Source organism: Macrotis lagotis, chromosome X, assembly GCF_037893015.1.
Source record: "Macrotis lagotis isolate mMagLag1 chromosome X, bilby.v1.9.chrom.fasta, whole genome shotgun sequence".
Lineage (NCBI taxonomy): Eukaryota > Metazoa > Chordata > Mammalia > Peramelemorphia > Peramelidae > Macrotis > Macrotis lagotis.
In genome coordinates, this window is record NC_133666.1 from 121,934,897 (window position 1) to 121,951,675 (window position 16,779).

Sequence of the window (16,779 nt, forward strand, 5' to 3'; positions counted from 1 at the left end):
TTTGCCTTGCAAAAAACCTAAAAAAAAAAATCCTTTCTAAATCTATAACTTTATAATTATGTATAATAGATATGCTGAAATGTTTCTCATACTATAGAAATATATTAACAAAGGAGAAATATAGAAACTATAGAATCAACTCAAAACAATGAAATTATGAATACATACATTTGTATATGTACACATAAATTAATATTCATGCAACAATTTTTTTCACCCATTTTTAATTTTTGCTCACTTTAACCCTGTTTCTGATAGGCATTTTGGATTATCTGTCAGTTATAAAGACCAAAAGAAAACAAAAAAATGATTTTACTACAAGTTCTTAGTACTTAAGAAATACAAGCTTAACAATTTCATAGGTAATGAACACTGAGAATTTCAGAATAAGGGACTTCAGAAAGACAAACATTCAAACACACTGCCTATGGGACGAAAGACCAGGATTTGAATTATTAGTATACTCTAGTCTACCAAAGAGAACAAAATGGTGATCTGAAAATGGAGCTAACATTCATACAAAACTCTTAAGAATTTCTTTAACTAAACTGCCCTTAAAATTTTTTTTTAATTGGATATACTATGTTATCAAGAAGAGCTTCCCCAAAGAGAAATTCAAAAGAAAATAATCAGGTAATAATAATAAGGAGATCACCAGGGCTAAATAGAATGAACTCGAAGTGCTATGAGAATTCAAATGACAGAAAAAGCTAAATTCTGCTAGAATGAACATCTCTCATTTCATTGGGAAAAGCAGTCAATTGGTAGAGACCATGGAGTCTAACAGGGATCCAGAAATACTCCAGGCCTTTTAATTACTTTAAAAACAGTATGGAGGGGAGTTAGAAAGGTAGTGTCCCCCTAAAAAACCAAACTGAAATTAAAGCCTGATGTACATGCCACAATGAGAGGTAAGTTTCTAAATCTCATACCTCAAAAATCGCATACTGTAAAATATGGAGCCTTTGTGATGTTTTGCATCAAGTCAATCTGTAAGACAGTAGTTACAATATTAGTGAAGATAGTGGGTTAAAACATTTGTCGCTCAAAAAATTAATGCACATATGCAGCAAATAAGGTTTGGGGTTAAATGACTTTGGATTAATATTAAACCTGTGGGGGCTAATATATGCTATGAAGCAGAAACAACAGAAAACACAAAAAACCTGATTATATAAAAATTAAGAAAACATAAATGCCAACTATAACATACATTAAATGAAAGTACTTTATACGTCATTTTAGAAAGAATGCACAAATGACAAGAGGTAAGGTTGATTAATTTTTGATAACCTAAAACCTTATACCCAAGGATGCTTTAAGCAATATCTAATAATAGTGCTATTATATACATTAGCTATTAAATTATTATAAATGTCTTAAAGGACAAAAGAAAAGAGTAATATGTAAATTCCATGAGGAAATGTTCTTTGTTTCTCTTAACGTATATCCCAGCATCAAGCACTGACCTTTATTTGATATAGGAACTTAATAAATGCAAGATGAAATAAACTGAGCTAAATTTCTAGAAGTAATAAGTGGAAAAACAGAAGATTTCCCAGAGAAGAAATTCTTTAAAATTCTATATAGAATGAAAAAGAGAAAGAACTAGAGATCAAAGATTTAAAGTCCTAAAAGAGCTCAGCAGCATTCCCAAAATACTTAATACTGCCAATGGGACATAAGGTTAGTATTAGCTCAATGGAAACTTTCAATTTAGTCTTAAGGAGAGATTTCCTCCCATGGGAACATATTTCTTAAATGGATATCTACTGTGAAATAAAATTTTCTTTACACAGAATTCTTACTGGAATATAGCTATTAGTTTATAAATTAAGAACTTAAATGATCTATTTAAAAAAGAAATCTTCAGAATACTTAATAACAGAAAAGGGTTTCTGATGTAAATTAACTATTTATTTAGTCAGTGAAAAAATAACTAAATTCAAGAGTTTAACAAAACTCAAACTCCAAAATGATGAGAGCTCAAATAGAAACTTAGACTGTCCTGTGATCCTAAAGATATTAAAAGAAAGGCAGCATGGTATAATAGGGAACTTTTAATATCCTCCCGACCCCCACCCCCTCAGTGCTTGGCAAATAGGAACTTCAAAAAACTTGTTCAAAGAATTATACATGATTATAATAGATAGAATGCAGGACTTAAATAGTCAGGAAGATCTGAGATCAAATCCCAACTTTACCACTTACAAATTATATATGATCCTCAGAGGCAAATCATTTAATGTATTCTTATTTTCCCCCATTAATAAGACAGGGATAATAAAAGTAGCTATCTCACAAGGGGAAAGGGAGATTTATGTACATGTTCATAAAGCACTTTTGTAAACCTTAAGTATATTACATAAATGTCAGCTATTATTATTAGAATGAATAATTAAATACTACTGCCCAATGTGATAAAAAAGCTTTTCTTTATTCCTTTCTTCACACCCCTGTAATGACAATAGGTTCTCCAGATCTATCAATTTATAAAACAACTTAGTGGGTTGAAAAATGGCAAAAATTAAATATAAATGACCCAGACTTCTGGTTGCACAATCAAGAACTCTGGTCAAAGTCAATTAAACAAATACTTATTTGAAGTTGTATAAAGAACCAGATGCAATAGGAGGGCTGGAGGAAGAGAAGAGGTGGGAGGTACTAGGAGCTGGAGGGAACAGAAAGGCTTCATGTGGAAACTTGAGCTTTGCAAAGAAATCAAGGAATCTGAGAAGCAGAAGTAAGAATGTGATTAATCCATCTCTGAAAACTAGTTGTATGTCCTTGGAAAGTCCCTTAACTACTCAGAATCATTTCTACATTTGCAATAAGGGGTTAATGCCTGAAGGTACCTACTACCTTTTTTTCTGAGTCTCATCTCCTCCACGGAAGTAGCCATACAAATACAAATTCTGAGAACTGGAACCAAATCTCAGTGACTGTCTATACTAAATTACACATAAAAGGAATGTCCATCACGAAAATGGTCATCTTGCCTCTGGGGAATTGAGTACCTTTCAAAGTGACCCATCCCATTTTGGGAGAAATCATTAGGAAATTTGTCCTTGGCATGAAGTGTAATTTTGCCTCTGCAATTTCTACTCATAAGTCCTGGTTCAGTTCTTTAAGGCCAAAAAGAACAAGTCTAATCACTCCTCCAGGGGACTGCCCTGTTAAACGTGCCCAGTTCCTTCAACCAATCCTCAAAGAACATGAACTCAAGGTCTTTCACCTTCATGAGAGCCCTACTCTGGACACTCTCTAATTTATCAATATCCTTATTAAATTGTGGAATCCAGAACTAAAAACAATATTCAAAATAAAATCTGAAGGGGTAACAGTATAAGAGAACTACCATTTCTCTATTTCTGGTAGATATGCCCCATTTAAAGCAACCCAATGTATAACCAAGTCCAGTAAATTACCGAACAAGAGTTCATATCCTCTGACCCAATTACAGGATTATTACTAGGCCTGGACCCCAAAGAAATCCAGGAAAGAAGGAAAAGCATACATAACATACATATGCACACACACGTATATACACACACACACATCAAATAAAATTTATAGCAGTTCTTTTCATGGAAGTCAAAAATTGGAAACAAAGGGGGGGTGTCCTATGGGCAACAATTAACCAAACTGTACTATATGACTGTAATGAATTTTTTACTATAATGAATTATTTTTGTGCATAAAGAAATTGAGATAGCAAATTTCAGAGAAAACTGGAATCATTAGGAACTGACAACAAAGTGAGTATAAATAGGAGAAAAAATTTATACAACAATATTATAGAGAAAAATAACTGAAAAACTAGGTCTCTAAACAACACAGTGAAATATCACAAGTTAGAACAAAGAAACTTCATTAAGAGAGGGAGGTGAAACTAAAATGCATTTAAAAACAAACTTATTTTTTGGACAAGGCTTATAATGTGAATTTATTTTATCAGACTTTGTAGGAATTAAGAGGTTGGAAACTTTTTCTGCATTTTTAAAATTGGCTCAATGAGTTGGAGATTACTGGGGATAGCTAAGGAATGGTCCCTTCTTAGATATCTTTTGTATAATCCTAAAGCAAGGTCAGTCCCAATGAAAAGGGAAGGATAGAGGGAAGAAGGAAAAAGAAAGAGATAGACAGAGGGACAGACTAAAAACAGATTATAAAAGGTTTTAAATAACAAGGTACATGAGTTTTTACTTAGGAACCCAGTGAAAGTACTTGAGTGAGAGAATGATATGAGCAGGCTTGTCCTTTAGGAAACATCTTTTGGAAGCTGTGTGAAGGGTAGATTGGAGAGAGAAGACACTAGAAGCTAAGAGTCCAAATAGGAACCTGCAGCAATGGTACAGATGATCATGATGAGGATATGAATTATGAGGTTGGTCATATGAGTAGTAAGAAAGATATGTAAGATATTACAGTACTAAAATCTAAGGACAAGACTTGTGGTTACTTTTAAGGGAGAAGAGAGAAAATAAATGCTTGTTTATTGAAAGTAAAAATACAAGTCTCTCCACCAAAATAAAAATATTGCATTTGCTTTTTTGATCATTAAGGATATCAATAAGATCCCAACTTCTCTGAATACCCAAACACTCACATTTTTGTTCAACACAATTTACCAGTTTATAGACTGTCTAGTATTGTTCAGTGTTTTATCATGTGTTAGTACCTCTGGCATTAGGTCTGAGGCTCCTGAGGAAAGAGAGCTTGTTTAACTTTTGTAACCTCCCATAACATCCAGTATTCTCTTTGTATCTCCTTCACTAACACAATAGGGCACCATCTAGTAGCAGCTTAATGCTAACTGACTGATTGACAGCTGAGACATGAATGTGCAAGAAAAACTGACTAGTGCATAAGTTGTAAACTAAATCGATGTGAATCTTAATTAAAACCTAAAAATGTAATAGCCAAAATATTAGATTTCGTATCTTAGATTCAGCTTTCACTATGTAACTCATTGGATAATTTTGCACTTATTCTTTTGAATAAAGGGAAGGAAATTAAAATACAGATGACAAAATATTATACTAAATATTTACTATTACACAAAATATACATTAATTCTTAATTTCCTTTAGTGTCAATAACTTATGTAAAGTCAAAATAGGTGAATAATTAAGATATTAAAAGGAAATTATTTTTACTATATAAAATTCAAGAGTTTCTGCATAAACAAAATGAAAAACAACAAAATTAAAAGATAATATGTGCAAACAATGTCAATAAAAGTTTGTTGGAATCAACACTAATATATTACCCAAGAACTATTTTTCAAAAAGTATGGGGAAAGTTTTTAAAAGAAATTTAAACAATCAATAAACATTTATTAAGCACACCTACCATGTACCCGGTACTATGCTAAACACTGGGAATACAAAAAGTTATAAAAAAGAGAGTTCCTGCCCTACAAGAGCTCAAAATCTAATGGGGGAGACAACAAACAAGCAAGCAAATAAATACCATATTTCCCCTTGCATAAGACACACCTTAACTTGGGGATCCAAAATTGTTTATGTATTAAGGTTAGGGAGCCAAGATAGTGACAAGAGAGGATCCTCTTAGGCGCTCTCTCACAAAACTTATAAACTGGGGTGGCTAGGTGGCACAGTGGATAAAGCACCAGCCCTGGAGTCAGGAGTACCTGAGTTCAAATCCTGGATCAGACACTAAAATAATTACCTAGCTGTGTGGCCTTGGGCAAGTCACTTAACTGTTTGCCTTGCAAAAACCTAAAAAAAAAGAAACAAACAAAAAAAACTTCTAAACTAAGGACTCTAATTAAATTTTCGACAGACAGAACCCACAGAGGGACCCAGTGAGGCAGTTCTCCTACTCAAGGTAACCCGGAAAAGAGCAGAAAGGCTCTGCTCCCCGGGATTGGAGGGGGCCTGCCAGAGCAAAAGAACTTCAGCCTCTGGGAGGCAGCCCCAGGGCGCTGGGAGCCTCGGCTCACAGTAGGAGGGGGGGAGTTTCCAGAGCTACACCCTGGGGAGCACTGGGCACAAATTGGGGGAACAGCAGGGGACCTCTGCCAGAGCAAGCACGTGAAGCCCAACCCTCAGGGCACACAGCAAGCAGTAGCATGGCCACCATCCAGGAAGAGAAGCAGGCAGAGCCAGTAAGCAGGAGCCCCCAGGGCATGAGCCCACTGAACCTAGGGAGGGGAGTGAAGAGAGAGAGACTGCAGAGCTCTGTCCTCTGCCTCTGGAACAGGACTCTGGGGTTCTGACCACATTCAGACCCTGATCCCAGTCTAGGCCCCCCCCAAAGGACAACAGGGGCCCCTTCCACCTCAGCCCTGTGGCAGAGGAGGGCACATATGGTCATTCACAGAACAGGAGGAAGACAGAGCCTCACACACTGAGATCCTTGTGGGAGTATCCCAAAAGCTCAGGAAGCACCCCAAAAACAGGCCCAGGCTGGGAAAATGAGCAAGCAGAGAAAAAAGAGGAACACCACTGAGAAATACATTATCTATGATACCAAGAAGGATCAATATACTCAATCTGAAGATGAGGAAGCCCAAGCTCTTGCATCTAAAGACTCCAAGAAAAATAGAAATTGGGCTCAGGCTATGACAGAGCTCAAAAAAGACTTTGAAAATCAAATGAGGGAGTTAAAAGAAAAAATGGGAAAAGAAAGGGGGAGAGATGCAGGAAAAACATGAAAATGAAGTCAGCAGCTTAGTCAAGGAAATCCAAAAAAAATGCTGAAGAAAACAGCATGCTGAAAATCAGCTTAGGTCAAAAAGTTAGTGAGGAGAAGAATGCTTTAAAAAGCAGAATTGGCCAGATGGAAAAAGAGATAAGAAAGCTCTCTGAGGAAAACAAATCCTTCAGACAAAGAATAGAACTCAGGGAGATTGCTGAATTTATGAGAAATCAGGACTCAATACTTCAAAACCAAAAGAATGAAAAATTAGAAGAAAATGTGAAACATCTCATTGAAAAAAAACAACTGATACGGAAAACAGATTTAGGAAAGATAATCTAAAAATTACTGGAATACCTGAAAGTCATGATCAGGAAAAGAGCCTTGACATCATTTTCAAAGAATTACTACAGGAAAATTGCCCTGATATCCTAGAAGCAGAGGGCAAAATAGAAATGGAGAGAATCCACCGATCTCCCCAAGAAAGAGATCCTAAAAAACCAACCCCCAGGAATATCATAGCCCAGTTCCAGAACTGTCAAAGTCAAAGAGAAAATATTACAAGCAGCCAGAAGGACACACAATTCATGGAGCTGCAATCAGGATCTCACAGGACTTAGCAGCAACTACATTAAAAGCTCTTAGGGCTTGGAATATAATATACTGCAAGGCAAAAGAGCTTAGAATGCAACCAAGAATCAACTACCCAGCAAAACTGAATGTCCTCTTCCAGGGGAAAAAGATGGACTTTCAATGAACCAGGGGGATTTCAAATGTTCCTATTAGAATGGCCAGAGATGAACAGAAGATCTGATCTTCAAATACAGGACTCGGGTGAAGCATAGAGATTGGAGGAGAAGGGGACAATATAAATGACTTAAAGATGATGAACTGCATGTATTCCTGTATAGAAAAATTACACTGATAATACTCATATGAACATTCTCAATTAACAGAGCAGCAGAAGGAGATTTTATAGATGAAGCACAGGAGAAAACTGAATTCGAAGATAAAATGTGGTGTAAAAATGGACTCAATAGATAAAAAGGGAAATGTAATGGGAGAAAGAAAAAGGAGAGGAGGAATAGGCTAAGATATTTCATATAATAAGATTTTTTTCTTTATTACAATGAGTTGCAATGATATAGAAGGAGGGGAGGCAAGGGGGAACGAGGGAATCTTCACTCTCATCAGAGGTGGCTAGGAAAGGAAAAACACCATACTCAATGGAGTATAGATATCTAGAGAGTAAGAAGAAAAGGGGGACAAGGGGAAGGGGTGGGGATGTGAATGATGGAGGAGAGGATGGACTATGGGGGGGAGAGTGGTCAGATATAACGCATTTCCTTTTTTTACTTCTTGCAAGGGGCTGGGATTGGATGGCCTGTCCGGGACCATAGAGCCAGGCAGATGCTGGGCCTAAGGGGTGGTATGGGGGCTCAGGGCTTCTTGGCCCCAGGACTAGGGATCTGTCTGCTGTGCCACTCAGCTACCCTAGGCAGAGTCAGAGTGAAAGGAGAGAGAAAATATAGTACATGGTAATGGAGAAATACCAAAGGAAGAAGTTGCGATCAGCAATGGCAACAGTGGAAAAATATGCAAGTAACTTTTATGATGGACTTATCATAAAGAATGTGATCCACCCACAACAGAGTTGTTTATTATTATTATTATTATTTTTGAAGGGGATGCAGGGTAAATGGGGCTGGGTGGCCAGCCTGGGGCTGCATAGCAGGGTGACCATTGGGTGTCTGAGGCTGGATTTGGACCCAGGTTCTCTGGGCTCAAGGGCCAGTGCTCTGTCCACCACCCAACTGTCCCTACTATTATTAATATTTTATTTTATTTGGGGTCTTTTTTTCCCTTTTTTTTTGTTTTTTTGCAGGGCAGTGGGGTTGAGGTGGCTTGTATGTCACACAGCTGGGTGATTATTGGGTGTACAGGGACGGATATGGGCTCGCATGCTCCTGGTTCCAGGGCTTGTGCTCCATCCACTGTGCCACCTGGCCATACCTACAATTATTACTATTATTTTATTTTTTTCTCTCTCCCCTTTACTTTATCGCTCAAGCAAGTCTATATTTTATTGGGAGAGGGGATATTTTGTTTACTCTTAAACAAGAATATTTCATTAATGTATAAAAAACATTATTTGTACAAAATGAGAATATTAAATTTAAAAAATGTATTACAAGGGGCAGCTAGGTGGCGCAGTGAATAGAGTACAGGCACTGGAGTCAAGAGTACCTGAGTTCAAATCTGGCCTCAGACACTTAATAATTACCTGTGTGGCCTTGGGCAAGCCATTTAACCCCATTTGCCCTGCCAAAAAACAAAAATAAAAAACCTAAAAAATGTATTGCATAAATTTATTGAACTCAAGTTTTATTTATCATTAAATTCATATAACTCTAATCACTGTCAAAACTCCCATCCATTAACTTATTCTCATCTATGTTTGATGATGAATCACTATTTTAGCAGAGGCCCTGACTGCTCTCCTGCCTGTGCTCTGATCTCTGGTTGACCACAAACACTTCCTGGGCAAGTGTGGTGAATGGAACACATGCTCAGTCCATTTTATTTCATAAACTTGAAGCACCAGTTGTCTCCTCCTTTGAAATCAGTCACTTCTTTTTCATCAGCAGTTCTTCTTGCCTCCTACTTTGTGGACACAGGAATTCCAATGGCCCTTTGCTTTTCAATCCATCTCTTCAATTCCTTCTCTAACTCACACCTCACACCATTTTTGCTGACTTGCCTCTTATGGCCTTTTGCCATAGCCAGTCTCAGATTGTTTTCTCAGTTGGAGGAGGACCAAACCAATGTTCAGCAGCATGATTTCCATTCATGTTAGCAAACTGGATCACTCTGAACTTGAATTCAGCACTGTATGAAAATTTTTGGGCAGAACATGACAAAATGTAACCTAATATACTGGTAACAAATGTGAAACAATGAGTGCAAAGACAGCAAGTCAGAAAAAAACAGGAAATTCAAGTAAAAAAATCTGCAACAGGGGCGGCTAGGGTGGCACAGTGGATAGAACACCAGCCCTGGAGTTGGGATTACCTGAGTTCAAATCCAGCCTCAGACACTTAATAATTAACTAGCTGTGTGGCCTTGGGCAAATCACTTAACCCCATTGCCTTGCAAAAAGTAAAAAAAAAAAAAAAATCTGCAACAAATGGATAAGACGCTCCCAGTTTTTAGACCCCAAATTTTTCAGAAAAGGGTATGTTTTATACATGGGAGTATATGGTGGGTGTGTGTATACACATACACATACACACACACAGATATGAACAAGTTATTCACAGGTTAATTAGGAAATAATTAAAAGAGGGAAAGCATTAGAAGATGAGTTTTTGGTTGGAACTTGAAGAAGTCGGGAAGCAGAAGAGAACATTTCAGTCATGTGGGAAAGCCAAAGAAAATGCCAGGAGCATTTGGAAAGATGGAGCATCTTATTTAGCAAAGAGTAAAAAAGCCAGTGTCATTTGTTTAAGTGGCAATGAATAAGATGTAAGAAGACTGGAGGGGGAATGGTGGTACAGTTTATGATGGGCTCTGAACACCAGAAGATTTTGGGGTTTGATTCTGGAAGGGGTAGGGAGGTTATTGAATAGGAGAGTGACATGGTCAGACCTGAGCTTTAGGAAAACCACTTGGTGATTGAATGGCAGAAGGACCACAGTGGAGAGAGACTAGAGGCAAGCAGACTCACAAAGCAGGCTATTGCAGTAGTCCATGTGTGAGTTGAAAGTTGTCTACAACAGTAAAGTGGTGAGAAAAGGGGGTATTTTCAAGAGATGTTGCCAAGTTGAACTGACAGACCTTGGCAAATAGGGGGTGAGAGATAGTGAAAAGTAGAGTATATAACATCTAGTTGAGGGATTGGGAGGATGGTGCTGCCCTCTACAGCAAAAGAGAAGAAGAAACAATCTGTTTAGTTTTAGACATATTAAGTTTAAGATTTCTAATGGACATGCAATTCTAAATGTCTAAAAGACAGTTGGAAATGTGAGGCTGGAGGTTAGCTGAAATGTTGGGGGGGGGATTTGAGAAATTGAAAGCATGGTAATTAAATCCAAGGGAGCTGATAAGATGATCAAGTGAAGTAGTATTGAGGGGAAAAAAAAAAGGACCCAAGACAGAATCCAGCGGATCAATTCGTTAAGAAGACAATGATCTGGATGAGGATCCAGCAAAGGAGATCAAGAAGGAACGGTCTGATAAAGTGGGAGAACCGAGAGAGTGGTGTCCCAAAGGTCTAGAGAGAAGAGAATACCAAGAAAAAGAGAGGGATCAATTGTGCCAAAGGATGCAGAGAGATCAAGAATGAGGACTGAGAAAAATCACTGGATTTGGCAATTAAGAGATTATTGGTAATATGGGAAAGAGCAATTTCTGTGAGTGAATAAAGGTTGGAAGCCCAACTGTAGGAATTGTGTGAAAGGACAGAAAAGTAGAAGCAACTGTTAGAGATGACAAACTATAAATGACCACACAAAAATATGTTCCAACTAACCCTTTGCCCACATGGAATACATCTCAAAAGTTTTCTCAATAATTGTTAGATTATTATCTCATATCATTCAAATGGAAAAGGTGACAAAAAAAGAATACTTCGATTTATGGTGGAAAAATTCTAGAAAGATAGGCACATTGTTGCACCATTGGAGGGGCTGTGAAGTAGCTCAATCATTCTATATATCAATTTGGAATTATGTAAGAAAAGTGACTAGCCTGTCCATCTTCTCTGACCCAGAAATCCTTATGAAGTATACAATATACCCCAGGTAGATCAAAGAAAGAAATAAAATATTCAGAATATTTTTTTTAGGTGATTACAAGAAACTTGGAAATGGTTGGAAAATAAAGTATGATCTATGAATGAAATAAAATAGTATTCTTGTAAAGTAAGAAATAAATAGAAGGAACTCAAAGAGAAACATGGAAAGATATATATATAAAATAAATATATATAATATATAAATGCAGAATGAAATACAGAATAAGTAATGTAAATTCCAACGTAAACTGGAAAACTGCAAAAAAAAGTAGTATTCAAGTAACAAAGTAACTAGAAAATACCGATTTAGTCATGAAGAACAGATAGTAAAACTTATTTCCTTCCTCCCAGAGATCATAATACATCACTAGATTTTGTCAATAGTCAAAAGTCACACATTTCTGTTTAATTGTCTCTACTTTGTCACGAGAGGGGGTTTCAATGGAGAGGCAGGGTTTAAATGACTTATGTTAACTGTCATCAATTTTTCTAAAGTAAACGATTATGTTCTATTTTTCACTCTCATCATATAAAAAGTGAACATTTAGTTCTACCTTTAATTTGTTCTCCAATGCAGCCAGAAATTCTGAGTATCTAACTTCAGAAGACAAGCCTAAATTAGAACTGAAAGAAAATGAATATAACCATGTCACACAAAGAAACAAAATGTTATACCTATCTCCTCTTCCCCCTTTTAATAGTAACAGATAAACTGTTACCTATGTTTATAAATCCTGACCTTTTGGCAAAATTAAAATTTTATTCAGAATTAATAACTGAGAAACAGTAATAGCATATCAATGAGTACTATCTTCCACCCAAGTTTTCAATATAGCTCTTGGAAGCAAATTTTATAAAGCAAAATACAATGGGATCTGAACTTATCCTGTCCTACTTCACAATTTAAACAATGACCTGGATAATAGTATAGATGGAATTCTTCTAAAAATCTATTAAAGACACAAAAACCAGAACCTAAAAACTATGGATGAAAGTCAGAATTAAAAAAGATATTAATAGATTCTTAGTATGAATCCAATAAAAAATGTAATACTTGGGAAGCTAGGTGATGCAGTAAATAGTGCACCAGTCCTGTAGTCAGGAGGCCCTGAGTTTAAATTTGACCTCAGAACTTAATATTTGCCTAGCTATGTGACCATGGGTAAGTCACTTAACCCCATCTCTTTACAAAAACAAAACAAACAAAAAAATAGAAAAGTAACACTTTTCCATTATCCCTTCCTTTCCAAAAATCAATTTCACAAATATGATTAGATATTAGTTCTGAAAATGATTTGGGGTTTCACTGCACTGTAGTTTAGGAATATCAAAAATTGATAATTGGGTGGCAGATGGACTGGAAGGGAGAAAAGAAGTGGGAAGAACAATTGGGAAGAAAAGGTAAAAAGAGAAAACAAAAAAATAGGTAAAGACTACATGAGAGTCTAAATTAGGTTAGTCCTGTGAGTGAAGAAAAAGGGACAGGTGCCTCATATATTGTCAAGGCAGAATCAACAAGATTTGCCAATAACGAATGATTATGAGATTACTATGACTAGTAGAGAGCCCTTGATAGAAATATAGGGTTAGGAAGAAGGAAAGTTTGAGGGGGAAAGGTGAATTTGGTTTTGGACAATTTAAGTTTGGGAAAGGCAACTGGTGATATGAGAGTGGCATTCAGGAAAAAATAGGAATCATGTACACAGAAATGATGGATGAGATGAACCCAAGAGAATTGGTCAGATGACAAGAAAGAGTTCAGGAAAAAGCCCTAGGCTTTTGGTGAAGGGGCAATAGTGATGGTCCTACAAAGGACACTGAAGAAAGGTTAGCCAGGTAGAAAGAAAATCAGGAGAGAACAGTATATCCAGAAAGAAAGGATGTTCAATTAACTAACAAGCATTTATTTAGTACTTTACTGAAGGCCAGACATGTTGGAATAAGAGTGTCAAATGTTGCAGAGAGGTCCAGAAAGATAAGAACTGAGGAAGTCACAAACTCCTCCCTACCCTTCAAGTCCTACTGCCAACCTCCTCTTAGAAGCCTTCCATTTATCCCAAAAGAGTGAAAATGCAAAGCATTTCTTCTGGATCTTTGCTACCCATTTACTTGTCACTTAACTTTATCTATTATTAGCAATTCACCCATTAGATAAGCAATCACATAAAGGGCTTCCATAGTATTTTTCACAAGATCATATATCTTGAGAGAGAAAGACTCTCAGCTCTCAAAGATCATCTAGTATAATTCTTTCATTTTATACAAAGCAACTGAGGTCCAGGAAAGATAGGTGACTTGTTTAAGGTTAAACAGGGAGCAAGAGACAGAATTTGAACCCAGATCCTCATATCCCAGAACTCAGGGCTCTTTCTACTGGGCTATGCTATTCCAATATTTCTAGAAAACTGAAGTCTGGAGCCTGAACACAATTGTTTTTAAGGGCAAGAAAACATAGGCAAGTCTAGAATTTTTTCCTGGAGGAAAATGGGGGGAACAGACAAGTGAATGTGTTTGTAAAGCACAAGGAAGGAGCAAGTAGGAAAGGCGACCCTAAAATTTACAAGGACAAGGTAAAGAGTTAATCAAAAGAACAAATTCCCAGAAGACAGAAAGGGCTGAGATCAAAGGTATAAGTAGAGTAATTGGTATTTGCAAGGTTAATTCCTAATACCTTTTTTCCCCTATGTGAATTTTGAGAACAGTAACTGATATTTTTAAAATTTAGTGGAGACTATATTACCCTTAAGTCTCAAAATAATAAATATTTCCTTATACATAACTTTATATATTCATCCACCCAAATGGTCACTTCTGGCACATATGAAAAATAAAAAAATTTTCTTAGCTATTTTTAAGCCAGACAAGCTCAATAGTTTTGAAAGAAACACTGATTCAGCTCCTATTACAATTTCTTATCTCCCATCCTCCCACCCCCTTTTGTCAGCAGGTCTTGGAAGCATTCGAGAAGCATCCCATCGAGCCTGGGAAATGGCCAAGACTGAAAGGAAATCTCTTATTCCGTGACCTCCCAGGTTGCGTAAGGAGGACAAATTCTGAAATGTTCCAAAGAAACTGTCCTCTAGACCTTCAGGAAAATCACAAAATGCAGGGCTGTGGGGAAATATTACTGAAGGCATGAAATGCTGAAGGAATTCTAAATAAAAGTCTCCTTTAAAAAATATATACCATGACTAGGAAAAAATATGCTATTTGGGACCTGTGGAATTTTCTGCTTCTGTTTTGTGTCTTTCTACAAAAATCATCTAATACATAGAAATTTTCTACAAAGAAAAAAATATATCAACGTTTTCCAAACAACCCACAGATTGTTATATTTCTGAGATATTAAAGATACCTCCTAAAAGTCAATTTAAAAGGAATTATGATAGACACACAAAAAAGAGTGCTAGATCTGTCAACAAGAGGGCCTGAGTTCTGAATCCTGGCTCCAGCTGTTTGACTTAAGATATATTACTACTTTGGGTCCTAGTTTTCTCATCTGAAAAATTGGAGGGGGGGGGAGACACTAGATGGGCAGCTTAAAATTACTGAAATCAATTATAAATAACTAACTCATTAACCATTCACAATATTTATTATTATAAGGTTATTAAGAATAAATTTCATTTTTTAAGTGGTCAAGAAAAGTGATATTCTGATTTCTGGAATTCCTATCAAAGTGTATTTTAAGAAACAAAAAGATACTATGCAGTTTTATCATCTCTTAATGTTAAAGAGATCTAAACAACAAAATATCCAGAAACAAATGAGGACAGTTTTCTAGTGTCTGATAAACCTAGAAGTTCCTGTTATTAGGGCAAGGAACTCATTATTCCACAAAAATAGGTTGGAAAATTGGAATGTAGTTTGGCAGAAACTAGACATAGACCAGCATTTTATACTGTATAAAAAGATAAGCTCAAAACAGACACACAATTAAGATATAAAAGATAACAAATAAATTAGGGGAACATGGAAAAAATTATCAAATCTTTGACTGGGGGGAAAAATCCATTATCAAACAAGAGATATCACAGAAAGTAAAATCAATCATTTTGATTACTTAAATTAAAAAAGGTTTCTACAAAACAAAACTAAAGTCAAAAGTGCAAGAAAAAAGGAAGAATTTTTTATGAACTTCTCTGATATGTCTATTTCTCAAATATAAAGGAAAATGAGCCAAATTTATAAAAATAAGATACTGAGTAGTAATTTTATGTATTCTGAGTAAATGACAAAACCACTAAAAATCTTTAACCTAGCTAAGTATTACTGGCACTAAAAACATAATATTCTAGTTATAGTAACACATCTATAGTCTATAATTTATAGATCTTAACTAAACATATTTATAGACTATATTTATGAACTAAATTTATAAATCTTAGCTAAACTAAAGAAATTTACCTTCATATTCTATATGGTAGTGCAAATATAATCCACAATCAAAAATGAAACATGGAAAAATCTACCCTAGTATATTTTTAATTATTCTCACATAAAAAGTAATCTTTTTGACAGGTAATCTTTAAATAAAGTTTTTCCTGCAAGAAAATTCAGCTTTCTTGGCAAGTATCTTTTTTTTTTAAAGAAACTATTGCCAATAAAATTACTTGAAAAAGAAAACAAAATATATTGCTCTACTTAGAGAAGGTAAGATAATAGGTAGGAGGAAATTATGTAGACAGTGCTTAACACTGGTCAGAATTTTATTATATTAGTCTAATTATAGAGATAAATATTTAAGTGGACCATTGCCTGACCTGACTTGATAAAGTCATGCTAGACAAACTTCATTTCTTTTTTTTTGTTTGTTTTTGCAAGGCAATGGAGTTAAGTGGCTTGCCCAAGGTCACACAGCTAGGTAATTATTAAGTGTTTGGGTCTGCATTTGAACTCAGGTCCTCCTGACTCCAGGGCCGGTGCTCTCTATTCACTGAACCACCTAGCTGCCCCCAAAGTAAGTACTTTTAATTGATCAAGAAAAGTGATGATCTGATTTCTGGCAATACTATCACAATGTACTACAATAAACAAAAAAGTACTGTGCAATCTGATCAGATGTAATGCTGAAGAAATCTACAGCAGGTGTGTCCAACTCATGGTCCATTTATATGGCATTATTAAATTTTTTTAGTATACTCATTGGCAATAAGGGTTACATTGTACTCATAAATATTAAATTCTACATGCAGCCGTTGATGTTTTTGTTGGGTAATGGGGCCCAGAAGAGCTAAAAGGTCAGACACCCATGATCTACAGCATATAACATACAGAAGTAAATGCAGGAATGCTATGGATATATCTTACCTGGATTT

At 35.9% G+C, this 16,779-nt stretch overlaps 1 protein-coding gene across 3 annotated transcripts in view; it reads right to left on the reverse strand.

The window, feature by feature from the left end:
• The window catches only part of SMG1 (SMG1 nonsense mediated mRNA decay associated PI3K related kinase), a 121,759-nt gene that overhangs the window by 91,247 nt on the left and 13,733 nt on the right, over nucleotides 1-16,779 (reverse strand). Inside the window, exon 2 of one of the 3 annotated variants that reach the window (XM_074200743.1) lies at nucleotides 933-990. The exons of the other annotated variants lie outside the window; for them this stretch is intronic. Within the exon in view, the coding sequence (XP_074056844.1) occupies nucleotides 933-946 (14 nt within the window). The 5' untranslated portion in view covers nucleotides 947-990. The remainder of the gene's footprint in view (nucleotides 1-932; nucleotides 991-16,779) is intronic. 3 annotated transcript variants of the gene reach the window in all.